The sequence below is a fragment of the Salvelinus fontinalis genome, chromosome 19 (genome assembly GCF_029448725.1).
Source record: "Salvelinus fontinalis isolate EN_2023a chromosome 19, ASM2944872v1, whole genome shotgun sequence".
NCBI lineage: Eukaryota > Metazoa > Chordata > Actinopteri > Salmoniformes > Salmonidae > Salvelinus > Salvelinus fontinalis.
Window position 1 is genome coordinate 33,512,890 of NC_074683.1, and position 14,590 is coordinate 33,527,479.

General features: G+C 45.9%; 1 protein-coding gene across 2 annotated transcripts in view; it reads right to left on the reverse strand.

Moving 5' to 3' along the window:
* LOC129816638 (tyrosine-protein phosphatase non-receptor type 4-like) overlaps positions 1-14,590 on the reverse strand; it is a 111,968-nt gene that overhangs the window by 23,528 nt on the left and 73,850 nt on the right. For both annotated transcript variants that reach the window (XM_055871368.1, XM_055871370.1), the window contains exons 8-15: positions 14,142-14,262; positions 13,823-13,910; positions 11,993-12,081; positions 10,613-10,676; positions 6,682-6,854; positions 6,043-6,111; positions 2,760-2,894; positions 2,296-2,457 (exon numbers count right to left, since the gene is read on the reverse strand). In XM_055871368.1, the coding sequence (XP_055727343.1) occupies positions 2,296-2,457; positions 2,760-2,894; positions 6,043-6,111; positions 6,682-6,854; positions 10,613-10,676; positions 11,993-12,081; positions 13,823-13,910; positions 14,142-14,262 (901 nt within the window). The remainder of the gene's footprint in view (positions 1-2,295; positions 2,458-2,759; positions 2,895-6,042; positions 6,112-6,681; positions 6,855-10,612; positions 10,677-11,992; positions 12,082-13,822; positions 13,911-14,141; positions 14,263-14,590) is intronic.

Consider the following 14,590-nt stretch of genomic DNA (forward strand, 5'->3'; position numbering starts at 1 on the left):
GGAGGTATCATATGACCTGGTTGCCTTGGTTTCCACTGCTTAAAACCTCATCTTACTGAGGTAATGCTGTGACAGCGAATACTGTTGTATCGTTGTTTCTTTTTGAGACAGAGAGAGACAGAGACAGGAAAAAGAGAGATGGGGAGAGAGACAGACAGAGAGAGAGACAGAGAGGAAAAAGAGAGATGGGGAGAGAGAGGGCGATGTTGAGATCCCAGGAAGAGTGAGCAGGTGGTTATGTCATCTTCTGGATCAGTGAAGAGAAGAGCAAATGGCTTGGCACAGAATGTGGGTGCGTGCAAGCGTGTGTGTATGCGTTTGTCCGTGTGTGTGTGTGTGTGTGTGTGTGTGTGTGTGTGTGTGTGTGTGCGTTTGTGTGTGTGTGTATATGTTTATGTGTGTGAATAGAGGAGTGAAATGAGAGCGAAAGAGGGAGGGAAAGTATATAGGCCGAGTGTGGGTGTGCCTCTGTGTATATGCATAGGTTAAGTATGAATATGTATGAACTCACTACTGTAAGTCGATCTGGATAAGAACGTCTGCTAAATGACTAAAATGTTAAATTGGGAAGTGAGGGAACTCTGAACTCCTCCCTCTATTCCCATTAGAGATGCGGTATCTGTACTAGTGCTTGCGACACAGTTCTTGGTAAGATAACACTTCTGCAGAGCAGATAAATACCCTTCCTGCTTTAACAGAACAAGCCAGTTGTTGTAGAGGCTCTTACCCAATCTAGCCTAATAATAAACAGTTAACGGAACTCTGAAAGGCATCTCAAAGAACAGAACAGCCAAAAGAACTGGAGTACAGGGTTGTCTGGAGGTTGAGGTTAGGATGTAGAGCAGAGGGAAAACAGGGGGGTGGGACAAGGAGAGGGCTGAACATAGCCTTACTCAGCAGGGCAACTCAACACTAGTAGTCCAGCGGTTAGGTCACTCTCAAACGTCATGCTTCTACAGTAAAGTCACCAGGGGTTAGGTCACTCTCACATGTCACGCTGCTACAGTAGAGTCACCAGGGGTTAGGTCACTCTCACACGTCACGCTGCTACAGTAGAGTCACCAGGGGTTAGGTCACTCTCACACGTCACGCTGCTACAGTGAAGTCACCAGGGGTTAGGTCACTCTCACACTGCTACAGTAGAGTCATTAGGGTTAGGTCACTCTCACACGTCATGCTGCTACAGTAGAGTCATTAGGGGTTAGGTCACTCTCACACGTCATGCTGCTACAGTAGAGTCATCAGGGGTTAGGTCACTCTCACACTGCTACAGTAGTCACCAGAGGTTAGGTCACTCTCACACGTCACGCTGCTACAGTAGGGCCACCAGGGGTTAAGTCACACTCACATGTCACGTTGCTAAAGTAGAGTCACCAGGGGTTAGGTCACTCTCACACGTCATGCTGGGTTAGGCTCTACTGTTAGTCTACTCTCAGATATCAGTGGACTACCAGTGCAGTAGACTACAGCCACGGGCCGGGGAAGTTTGACCTAGGACGGGTATACTGCGCTGAGTCAGACAGGCCTCATTTTTATGTGTCTACCACCCCCCACCTTGCTCCATCCCAGCCCTGCCGAACACCCTCCATGCCCCCAGAGCTGTAAACACTTTTTATAGCCCGCGTTCAAAGGCTCTGTTTTCATTTAAGCCCATTAAATGACATTTGGGAAAGGGTGTGAACTGTAATTGCAAGCCACAAACACACAAGCCAACCGTTAAAAAGGATACCTTTTAAAAAGCAGCCGTTTCAGAAGTCGGAGCAGACACCATGGCACTGGTACTGTCATGTCCAATTCAAATGTGGCTTCCATTGATTTTTAGACAGTGGCTTTAGTGGAGACTTTAACAGTGGAATATAGTCACAGTCACCAACTTTCACCCTCATTAACAGCTATGGTGGTGTTTTGCAGAGAGGGAAGAGCTGGTCAGAGACAACTTCCATTAGACTGTCAGTCTTGCTTAGAGCAGTCCCTTGGTGTATATTGATTTAATGTAGGCCTAGTATCTCGTACTGGGCTACAACTAGGTGCCCCAGTTGTTCCTGGTCAGATCAGTACAGTCATGTCAACAGGGCCACTGATAACCACCACACCTCTCATCTTCCTGACTACTACAGTGTGTCCAGTGTCCACTAGAGGTCCAGACGGGTGAGTGGACGAGGCTGACTTGCGATTGCTGACTTGCGATTGCTGACTTGCGATTGCTGACTTGCGATTGCTGACTTGCGTGTGTGTGTGTGTGTGTGTGTGTGTGTGCGTGCGTGCGTGCGTGCGTGCGTGCGGCAGCAGACTTACGGGCTGGAGTCCAGACTGATAGAGTTGGCCTGGGTGGAGGACGCTGATTTGTGATTGGAGAAGACGGGGAGACTAGGCGAGGCGTGGATTATGTGGTCCACCAGGTGCCCAACCGACAACGGGCGCATCCGCGCCCCCTCCTCTACGAACAACGAGTTCCGGCTGCACACACACACGCAACATGGTGGTTAGGATGAGTGTGTGTGGAATCAAAGCAAATGAATGTACGGTATTCCACACTGTTTGAAGACTTCCATTGTTTGTTTGATTCTATTATGTTTTACCCAGCTTCTGTAATACATTTGAATGTGTAGAATTCCTTTTGTTTTGCCCATGCTATGAACAGTGTGACTTCCATTTCTGGTGTTATTGGAACTGGGACTCCCTCACAGCGTGTCTCCCTCTCGGAGGCATGGGCGTTATATTAGGACAGGGTATATAAGGAGTGACAGCCAGGTACTCACTGGTTAGGGGTACCGGGTGGGGAGCGTGTGGGCAGGCTCTGGGTCTCCAGCCTCTCGTCTGATAGGCTGTTCCTGCTCACCGCCTCCCAGTCTGTCCCGCACATCAACTTCCTGGCCATGGGCTTACTGGGAGACCTACTCAAACAGGAAATATAATCAGTCACATGACAGAGCCAATGAGGATGTGATACTGCTGACTTTGTGATAAGGAAGACAGAGGGTGTGTCTGAAAATGCACCCTATTCCTTATATAGTGCACTACCTTTGACCAGGGTCCGGATAGGGCTTGGGTGGAAAGTAATGCACTATATAGGGAATAGGGCGCCATGTCAGACCCAGTTAGAGTGGTGAAACACTCCAGTCTAAAGCCCATATGTAAATGACTGAAACACAGCTCAGTGATAAAGATAGAATCCTTGAGACTAGGATGTGATGATTGGCCCATTAACATCACTAATTCATCCTACAGCACCTCCAGGATGTGATGATTGGCCCATCAACATTACTAATTCATCCTACAGCACCTCCAGGATGTGATGATTGGCCCATCAATATCACTAATTCATCCTACAGCACCTCCAGGATGTGATGATTGGCCCATCAATATCACTAATTCATCCTACAGCACCTCCAGGATGTGATGATTGGCCCATCAACATTACTAATTCATCCTACAGCACCTCCAGGATGTGATGATTGGCCCATCAACATCACTAATTCATGCTACAGCACCTCCAGGATGTGATGATTGGCCCATCAACATTACTAATTCATCCTACAGCACCTCCAGGATGTGATGATTGGCCCATCAATATCACTAATTCATCCTACAGCACCTCCAGGATGTGATGATTGGCCCATCAACATTACTAATTCATCCTACAGCACCTCCAGGATGTGATGATTGGCCCATCAACATTACTAATTCATCCTACAGCACCTCCAGGATGTGATGATTGGCCCATCAATATCACTAATTCATCCTACAGCACCTCCAGGATGTGATGATTGGCCCATCAACATTACTAATTCATCCTACAGCACCTCCAGGATGTGATGATTGGCCCATCAATATCACTAATTCATCCTACAGCACCTCCAGGATGTGATGATTGGCCCATCAACATTACTAATTCATCCTACAGCACCTCCAGGATGTGATGATTGGCCCATCAACATTACTAATTCATCCTACAGCACCTCCAGGATGTGATGATTGGCCCATCAATATCACTAATTCATCCTACAGCACCTCCAGGATGTGATGATTGGCCCATCAACATTACAAATTCATCCTACAGCACCTCCAGGATGTGATGATTGGCCCATCAACATTACTAATTCATCCTACAGCACCTCCAGGATGTGATGATTGGCCCATCAACATTACTAATTCATCCTACAGCACCTCCAGGATGTGATGATTGGCCCATCAACATTACTAATTCATCCTACAGCACCTCCAGGATGTGATGATTGGCCCATCAACATTACAAATTCATCCTACAGCACCTCCAGGATGTGATGATTGGCCCATCAACATTACTAATTCATCCTACAGCACCTCCAGGATGTGATGATTGGCCCATCAACATTACTAATTCATCCTACAGCACCTCCAGGATGTGATGATTGGCCCATCAACATTACAAATTCATCCTACAGCACCTCCAGGATGTGATGATTGGCCCATCAACATTACTAATTCTCTGGGCATTAACAGATATTTAGAGCTGTCGTACTTCTTTTGATAGAGGACTTAATAGCAGAGATACATGCATAAACCATAAATATAGTGCCTATACACCTTCGACATCCCCTTTAACTTTTTTTCACATTTTGTTGCATTACAAAGTGGGATTGAAACAGATCAAATTTTTAAAAATTGTCATTGAGCTACACAAAATACTCCATAATGTTAACGTGAAAAGAGCATTCTAAATATTAATAAAACATGTAATAACTAAAATAGCCATTGCGTAAGTATTCACCCCTTTCATTTAGGCAAGCATAAATTAGTTCAGAAGTAAAATTTGGCTTAATAAATCACACACTAAGTTATATGGACTCACTCTGTGCGAAATAATAGGGATTAACATGATTTTTGAATGACTACTCTTTCCATCTGCCCCCCATACATACATCTGTAAGGTCCATCAGTCAAGTATTGAATTTCAAGCATTGATTCAACTAAAGACCATCAAAAAGAAGGGTAGTGATTGGTAAATGGGTTACAATAACAAATCAGACATTGAATATATCTTTACGCATGGTCAAGTTAATAATCATGCTGTGGATTATGTATTAAACCATCCAGACACATCAAAGATGCAGTTGTCTTTCTGATCTGAGCGGCAGGACAGGAAGGAAACTGCTTAGGGTTGTCACCTTGAGGCCATTGGTGATTTTAAAACATGTACAGAGTTCAATGGCTGTGATGGGAGAAAACTGAGGATGGATCAACATTGTAGTGACTCCACAATAATGACCTAATTGACAGAGTGAAAAGGAGAACACAAATATACAGAATATTCCAAAACATTCATGTGTATGCAACAAGGCACTAAAGTAACACTGCATCAAAAATGGCCTAAATGCAAAGCCTTATGTTTGGGGCAAATCCACCACAACACATCACAGATTACCACTCTACTTATTTTCAAGCATAGTGGTGGCTGCATCATGGTATGGGTATGCTTGTCATCGGCAAAGACTGGGGAGTTTTTCAGGACGAAAAAATGTGGGACGGTGCTAATCACAGGCAAAATCCCAGAGAAAAACATGGTTCAGTCTGCTTTCCAGCAGACACTTGGAGACAAGTTCATCTTTCGGCAGGACAATAACCACATCTACACTGGAGTTACATACCAAGAAGACAGTGAATGTTCAAATTACAGTTTTGACGTAAATCTGCTTGAAAATCTATGTCAAGATCCCCAACACCTTGACAAAGCATAAAGAATTGTTTGGGAAAAAAATTGGCAAATATTGCACAATCCAGGTGTGCAAAGCTCTTAGAGACGTATCCAAGTAGACTCACATCTGTAATTGCTGCCAAAGGTGTTTCTAACATGTATTTACTCAGGGGCGTGAATACTTATCTAATCAAGGAATACTAGTGTTTTGCTTTTCATTCATCTTTAAAATGTGTAGATCGTTGACAAAAAAAATACAATTAATGAATTTTAATCCCAATTTGTAACAATAAAATGTACAGAAATTCAAGGGAGGTGTAGATATTCTATAGACACTGTACATATACAGTAGTGTTGTGTTGCATTACCTGGCAAACACCCTGTTCTTGATCCCCTTCTCTTTGCCATACTGCACCGACTGCACCTCGGTCCTCCCGCTGCATAGAACACGTTCAAACATCCAAACCATCCTTTTAGTAACACTCAGCCACATCTTACAAACTGCTGTGCTGCACCTCACATCCCAACTGGAACTTTAAAAAATGCATCGACATTCTCCCAACTCTGTTTCACCCAAACTGTATATCTCACTGGACGAAACGCCCCCTTACCACCCCTCATCCCCTTCACAGCTCAAAGCAAATGCTCAAGTACTTCAACAATGAACAGTTTGTTTTATTTCTACTATTTCTAATCTCCATCTGAGACGTGAATCCATATGAATAATAGAATAACTCCTTTTCCCCCAAAAGCGTTTTGAAAGGACTGAAGAAAAACAAGCCCAGTTTTGGGTTTGCGTTAATAATTAATCTACTTTTCCCAAAGATGAGAGCACAATAAGCAACCATTAACGCAATTCCCCAAACACTGACTGTTGATGCCACTCACCGTGACCTCGCAAACATTTTTGACCTGTGTTGACATTTCAGTGGCAGTGCTTTGTGCCTTGCAGGTATAGTGTGCATGGGTTGGTGTATGCACCTGTGGTAATGGGGATTTTCTCATACCAGTAACGAAACTTGGAGCCCAGGGTAAAATAGTGGGCAAAGAAGTTCTTCTGAGGGGGAACGGGCCGGTCCAGACGGAAGAAGGTGTGATGCTCTACACAGGTCTTCCATAGGTTCTTACAGGCTCTGTAGCTCACCATGTTAAACCCCAGCAAGGTCTCCCTCGTCTCATTCTGTAGAAGGAGGGATGGAGAGAGATAAAAAGTAAAGGAGGGAGGGAGAGACAGAGAATGTAAAGGAGGGAGGGAGAGACAGAGAGAATGACAGAGTGAGTGAGAACAATAATGAGAAAGGACATGTTTCTATACTGAGAGCAATATATTCTGAGCTGCTGTTATGTGACCACCCTCCCACACATCATTCAATTCCTTTAATCCATAGGCTTTATTGTGTACTATGCATTGGGGGAGAGGTAGTAGTGAGGTGTTGAGTTCAAATCTTGGTCCTATGGTCACAGATGTCAAGACAAGGTTACAGTGCCATGTTCATAGATGGGGAAATAGAATGTGTTGGATTAGCCACCATGATCCGGTAGGTTTGTTGCACGAGACGAGGAGACAGGCAGTTCATCTCTATCTGCAGCCCCAACATCCCCATACCCCTCCCTCAGCCTCCACGGTGTTTCCTGAGGGCACATGCCACATCCACATACCCCTCCCTCAGCCTCCACGGTGTTTCCTGAGGGCACATGCCACATCCCCATACCCCTCCCTCAGCCTCCACGGTGTTTCCTGAGGGAACATGCCACATCCCCCTCCCTCAGCCTCCACAGTGTTTCCTGAGGGCACATGCCACATCCCCATACCCCTCCCTCAGCCTCCACGGTGTTTCCTGAGGGCACATGCCACATCCCCCTCCCTCAGCCTCCACGGTGTTTCCTGAGGGCACTTGCCACATCCCCATAACCCTCCCTCAGCCTCCACGGTGTTTCCTGAGGGCACATGCCACATCCCCCTCCCTCAGCCTCCACAGTGTTTCCTGAGGGCACATGCCACATCCACATACCCCTCCCTCAGCCTCCACGGTGTTTCCTGAGGGAACATGCCACATCCCCCTCCCTCAGCCTCCACAGTGTTTCCTGAGGGCACATGCCACATCCCCATACCCCTCCCTCAGCCTCCACGGTGTTTCCTGAGGGCACATGCCACATCCCCCTCCCTCAGCCTCCACAGTGTTTCCTGAGGGCACATGCCACATCCCCATACCCCTCCCTCAGCCTCCACAGTGTTTCCTGAGGGAACATGCCACATCCCTATACCCCTCCCTCAGCCTCCATAGTGTTTCCTGTGGGAACATGCCACTAGTCATGAAGACATGGTGGTCCCCATTCCCACTTGGGTCATTATGTTCACAGAGACAGCCATAGCATAATGTTCTAGTAAGCTGTCTGCTCATATAGCCTGTGAGTCTACTGTACAGAAACAGAGAGAGACCAGTTAAGGTTCAGTATCTTTTAAAAAAAATATATGTTAACTTTGCTGTGACTGTCCACACCAGCATCTTGAAACGTTGTCAAGGAAGAGCAGGTTCTCAGCATCTTGAAACGTCGTCAAGGAAGAGCAGGTTCTCAGCATCTTGAAACGTCATCAAGGAAGAGCAGGTTCTCATTCTCACTCCACAGAACGTGTTTCCATGACGGAGAGCTTTACACCACTCCAGCTTGGCATTGCACATGGTGATCTTAGGTTTGTGTGCAGCTGCTCAGCCATGGAAACCCACTTCATGAAGCTCCTGACGAACACATTTTGTGCTGGAGCTGCTTCCAGAGGCAGTTTAAATTCAGTAGTGAGTGTTGCAACCGAGAACAGATGTTTCTACGCGCTTCAGTGGTCCCGTTCTGTGAGCTTGTGTGGCCTACCACTTCGCGGCTGAGCCGTTGTTGCTCCTAGACGTTTCCACTTCACAATAACAGCACTTACAGTTGGCCCGGGGCAGCTCCAACAAGGAAGCAATTTTTAAAAAACTGACATGTTGGAAAGGTGGCATCCTATGACGGTGCCACGTTGAAAGTCACTGAGCTCTTCAATAAGGACATTTTACAGGCAATGTTTGTCGATGGAGATTGCATGGCTGTGTGCTCGATTTTATACACCTGTCCGCAACGGATGTGGCGGAAATAGCCAAATCCAGTAATTTGAAGGGGTGTCCACATACTTTTGACTTTATCCACATTTTGCTACGTTACAGCCTTATTCTAAAATGTATTACATTTATTTTCTCCATCATCAATCTACACACAATACCCCATAATGACAAAGCAAAAACAGGTTTGTTTTATTTAAAAAAAAGTATATATTAAAAAAAAAAGTATCTATATACATAAGTATTCAGACCCTTTGCTATGAGACTTGAAATTGAGCTCAGGTGTATCCTGTTTCCATTGATCATCCTTGAGATGTTCCTACAACTTGATTGGAGTCCACCTGTGGTAAATTCAATTGATTGGACATGATTTGGAAAGGCACACACCTGTTTATATAAGGTCCCACAGTTGACACTGCATGTCAATACAAAAACCGAGCCATGAGGTCGAAGGAATTGTCCGTAGACTTCCGAGACAGGATTGTGTCGAAGCACAGATCTGGGGAAAGGTACCAAAACATTTCTGCAGCATTGAAGGTTCCCAAGAACACATTGGCCTCCATCATTCTTAAATGAAATAAGTAAGAAGTATGAAGTACTAAGAAGTACTAAAAACCTGTTTTCACTTTTCATTATGGGATATTGTGTATAGATTTATGAATATTTAAATGTTTTTTTTTAAATATATTTACAGATAGGGCTGTAACGTAACAAAATGTGGAAAAAGTCAAGGGGTCTGAATACATTCTGAATGCACTGTATATATATATATATATATGAGTGATGTATAGACAATGTGGACAGTATATGGATTGAATATGTAGTATATCTGAAGAACAGTATATGTATAGTATATAATAAAATATATATTGCTCGCAGGAACAACTTACTACTCCAGGAGGAAAATGTAAAAGGAAGGAAATTAATTTCCTGGTTCGTTGTTACTTTTTAAAGCGTGTGCCGTGACCCGCGCGCACATGACCCATATGTCAATGGGGCTGCGTCCCAAATGGAACCCTGTTCCCTATACATGGCACTACTTTGCTTAGAGCCCTGGTCTAAAGTAGTGCACTAAATGGGGACTAGGGTTAAATTTGGGATGCAATCCCTGAATAATTCAGTTTGAGTGACACCCTGGAGGCTGGGCGACGGCCGCAGTGCTCTTAGTACAACTGCTCTGGAAAAACCCCTTCTCCATTATGAAACCAGGGAGGGAGAGGGGAGGGGGGTTGATGGGGCTGTTTTGGGGATCTTTTCCTGAGATTCCATGGAACAGAGGAAGTAGGAGAGGGAGCCTGCAGCACTTTCAATTCATTTTCAGATCACGTTCCCACCTCCACACCCAAAATACATTATCTATTCTTCATAATTAATAAGCATTTAAGAGGCACTCCCTCTGTTGCTCTTTCAGATTTCAGTGACAGTCAGCGGCGGAGCAGGCCGGTGATTATGCCAGAAAACCAGTTCATCAAATAAACAAATATGGACGCTGGGTCTGGGTGAGGGGGCAGTTAATGTTGTTCATGTCTAAGCTAGGTTGTTTCAGATTGATATGGTGCCTGTGGAGTGATGAGGGACTGGACCAGTGGTAGGTGGTCCATTAGCAGTGCTAGCTAGTTTCCTCCCTGAGGAAGAGTCAGAGAACTGGGTCTGGTTTGGGGACACTAATGACAGGGAAGCACAGTTACACAAGCTGAGGCAGAACCTGTGGCTGTGTTCACTGCTGTGTTTTCTGCTGGGTAAGTCATCATTCCTACTGTATAAAACACATTGCTGCTAGATTAGTAGATCCCGCCTTACATTTTATTATCAAAATAAGGACATTGAAAACGACGGCTTGAATACCTACCACTTCTCTCCTGAGCTGAACGAAGAACTGTTTGCACTTGAACAATATTTTCACAATCTTCAACCTGAAAGGGGTGAGTGAGAAATACACAGAAATTGCGTCACAATGTGTGTCACTGCAGAGGGTCTCCTTCCTTCACGGCTCAAATCAGAGCCTTCGCTGCAGAGCAGCTGTCTCCCCATCAAAACTAATCCCCCCTCTCCTTTCTTCCTTCCCCCTCCCCTCTTCGCTCCCTTCCCCCTACTGCCCTTCTACATGACTCACAGCTCAGATTAATATATTTTAAATTCACACACACTCTTTCTCTAAGACAGTGTCATCTAAGATAGCTAATTTGTCAGCCCGTTGTGGACATAAATGGGAGAGAGGCTAGAATTCACACATCTCTCTTAGATACCGGACCACTCTGCTTTCTGAGAGGAGTAACGTTGTGTATCACCTTTTAATAGCATTGGCAGGCAAGCCAAACAGAGAGAGTGGTCAATAGGAGCGAGCCTTCTCGCTTGACAGTGGAGGACAGCTGTTGTGAAACGCGCCACTGCCAGCAGCCCTAAATTTAGCCTGACTGGAAAGCGTCGGAGCTGCCTGTGCTACAGCAAGCAGCTGGCTTTTAAGAATGGGGATGTGTGCTGTGAGGAGCTAGTGGGGGGTGGGGAAGTGTGTGTGTCAGTGTGTGTGTTGGATTATTACTCGTCTGGTAGGGATTTGGGTTGTGCTATCCCACCCCTGGCACACACTTCCAGTAGCCTCACCAACACAGCTGAATATCAAAGATTTCTAAGAATTAAAGCTTTGGGCCTCAAAGACAATCCACATGAAAGCCTAACCGCTCCGAGTCCGCTCTGAGATTCTAGGAATGATCATCTGTAGTGTACAGATGAATATGCAAAACAGTTATGTGATGCTCTTAGAATAATCATATTTAACATTTCTCAGAATGATTCTGCACCCTGGAAGACTCAATGATATATGGGGCGGCAGGTAGCCTAGTAGTTAGAGTGTTGGACTAGTAACCGTAAAGGTTGCAAGATCGAATCCCAGAGCTGACAAGGTAAAAATCTGTCGTTCTGCCCCTGAACAAGGCAGTTAACCCACTGTTCCTAGGCCGTCATTGGAAATAAGAATTTGTTCTTAACTGACTTGCCTAGTTAAATAAAGGTCAAATAAATAAAAATATATACATTCAAAAATACATATCCTCATCTTTCCTCTTCCTACTCACACATACAGTAAGCATTTAGAATTTCTAACACAATCTCCCGAAGTGGACGCGCTGTGTGATCACAAACGATCCCCTTGCAGCAACGATCAAATTAATTATCGGATTTATAAATCGCCTCATCTTGTATCAGAATCAAACGCCTCCAGTTTGTCACTCACCAGGGAAAGCAGTTGATTCGTACCCTGTTCTTGTAAACCACGATCCCTGCTGACATCACCCCAATTAAAATCTCAGTGTTGCGTTGATCCTGGAACACACACACAGAGACAGAGAGAGAAAATTAAGTTTCTAAGCACCCTGACAGTGGGCCAGCCTGGTGGAAGCTTTGAAGGGGGTACAGACACAGACCCTCTCCCCCTATGGCAGGAGTGGGGGTACAGACACAGACCCTCTCTCCCTATGGCAGTAGTGGGGGTACAGACACAGACCCTCTCCCCCTATGGCAGGAGTGGGGGTACAGACACAGACCCTCTCCCCCTATGGCAGGAGTGGGGGTACAGACACAGACCCTCTCCCCCTATGGCAGGAGTGGGGGTACAGACACAGATCCTCTCCCCCTATGGCAGGAGTGGGGGTACAGACACAGACCCTCTCCCCCTATGGCAGGAGTGGGGGTACAGACACAGACCCTCTCCTCCTATGACAGGAGTGGGGGTACAGACACAGACCCTCTCCCCCTATGGCAGGAGTGGGGGTACAGACACAGATCCTCTCCCCCTATGGCAGGAGTGGGGGTACAGACACAGACCCTCTCCTCCTATGACAGGAGTGGGGGTACAGACACAGACCCTCTCCCCCTATGGCAGGAGTGGGGGTACAGACACAGGGTCTCTCCCCCTATGGCAGGAGTGGGGGTACAGACACAGACCCTCTCCTCCTATCTCTCTCGCCCCATCTCTCTATGGCAGGGTGGGAGGGGGGGGGGGGGGGTGTAAGGGTATGACAACAGTAGGGGGGCAATATTGTCCCCAGTTTAAAATGGGGCACAACCACTCCACCTCTTCACTGTAATAGTCAAAATGTGATGATCATTCTACAGCAAAAATGGCTGGATGGACAATGGTGGCTGGGCCTCAGTTGAGATCTGCCATTCACTCATTGTACCAATAATTTTGTGACCTGCTTTGTGACCTGCTTTGTCTACTATCCAGACAAAACCAACCAAACCTAGACAGTCAGACAAACAGACCAAGACACCCAAACATGCACATAAAAGTACCCAGACAGACAGTCAGACAAACAGACCAAGACACCCAAACATGCACATAAAAGTACACAGACAGACAGACGGACAGACGGACACACACACACACACACATTATCTGGGACAAAAAGAGAAGTCTGTCTAATCGGACAATGAGGGAACTCTGTACTCCAGACAATGGCTGGATTAGTGGACTCCACAGACACAGACACAGCTTGTCAAGGCTCAGTGGTTCTGCTGTTCTTCAGCTATAAAGGAATCCTCAGCCTTAAAGGGATACTTCAGGATTTTGGCAATGAGGCCCTTTATCTACTTACACAGAGTCAGATGAACTTGTGGACACCACTTTTATGTCTCTGTGCCCAGTATGAAGGAAGTTTGAGATAGCTTCGCTACTAGCATGCTAGCAGATACCCATAGACTTCCAGTCATTGCGCTAACGCTAGTTAGCACTGGCTCACAAAACTATCTCTAACTTCCTTCATACTGAACACAGAGACATACGTTTTTATCTAGGAGTTCATCTGACTGTGGGGAAGTAGATAAAGGGGCTAATTGCCAAAATCCCAAAGTATCCCTGTAAAGGCTTCATGAGGCCCTGGCAGCTGGGGACAGAGGAATTACATACTACTGTACACTGCCTCAACCTACATCTACCTGCTGGCTTAGAAGGCACAGGCTTTTCTAAAGCTAAGGCACAGCTGTATGGAACATGGGTATCAGTGCTGCTATGACAAGCCCTTTCTACTGTAGCAGTGACAGACACACAGGGGAGCAGCCTTACCCTTGCATAGTGCAACTCCACTCCGTACAGCTCCAGCGTCCGTGCTGTGTTCAGGTAATTAAACTCTGACTGGGCAGAAGACAGACCACTGAGAAGTAGAGAGAACGAGAGAGAGATAAATGAGAGGGAGACGGTTCCTCTAATCAAACGCACGTAATCCATTCACAGAAGATAGAGCAGCACAGTGAGACCATGCCTGGAAATGCACGCAATTAAACCATGAAAACCTAGTCTGCTATAAGAGCTGGGGCAGACAAGTGACAAGTATACAGCTGTGAATGAACATGTGTGCCTGGGACATGAAGATGGGCCTCTCTACCTGTGCTGTTGGTGGTGTTTGGTGACCTCCTTGTGGAACCCTTGTGGTGGGTTGGGGATGAAGCAGAACTCTGAGAGGTAGCCAGGAGCATGCTCCGAGTCACTGTAGTCTCCCAACTCAGCTACACAACGCAGAGATAGAAAATCTATTCAATAGTACACAGACAGTTAAGTCGACAAACATAGCCTGTATCATACACAGCAAACAGTAGGCCTATATTGGACTGGACAGACAAACCATTGCCTATCAATGCAGTAATGAATACAATAACCTCAATCAAAAGCCTGGTTGTGAGGTCTGTTTATAAAATACACAAGTGGTTGAGAAGCTTTGGAGCACCAACCACCACTACAGTAGCGGAGTACCTCAAATCCATTAGCTTGTGGTCGTGTGTGAAACAGACACCAATTCATAAGAGTGGACCTCTTAAAGGGCCAATCCTTCATTGT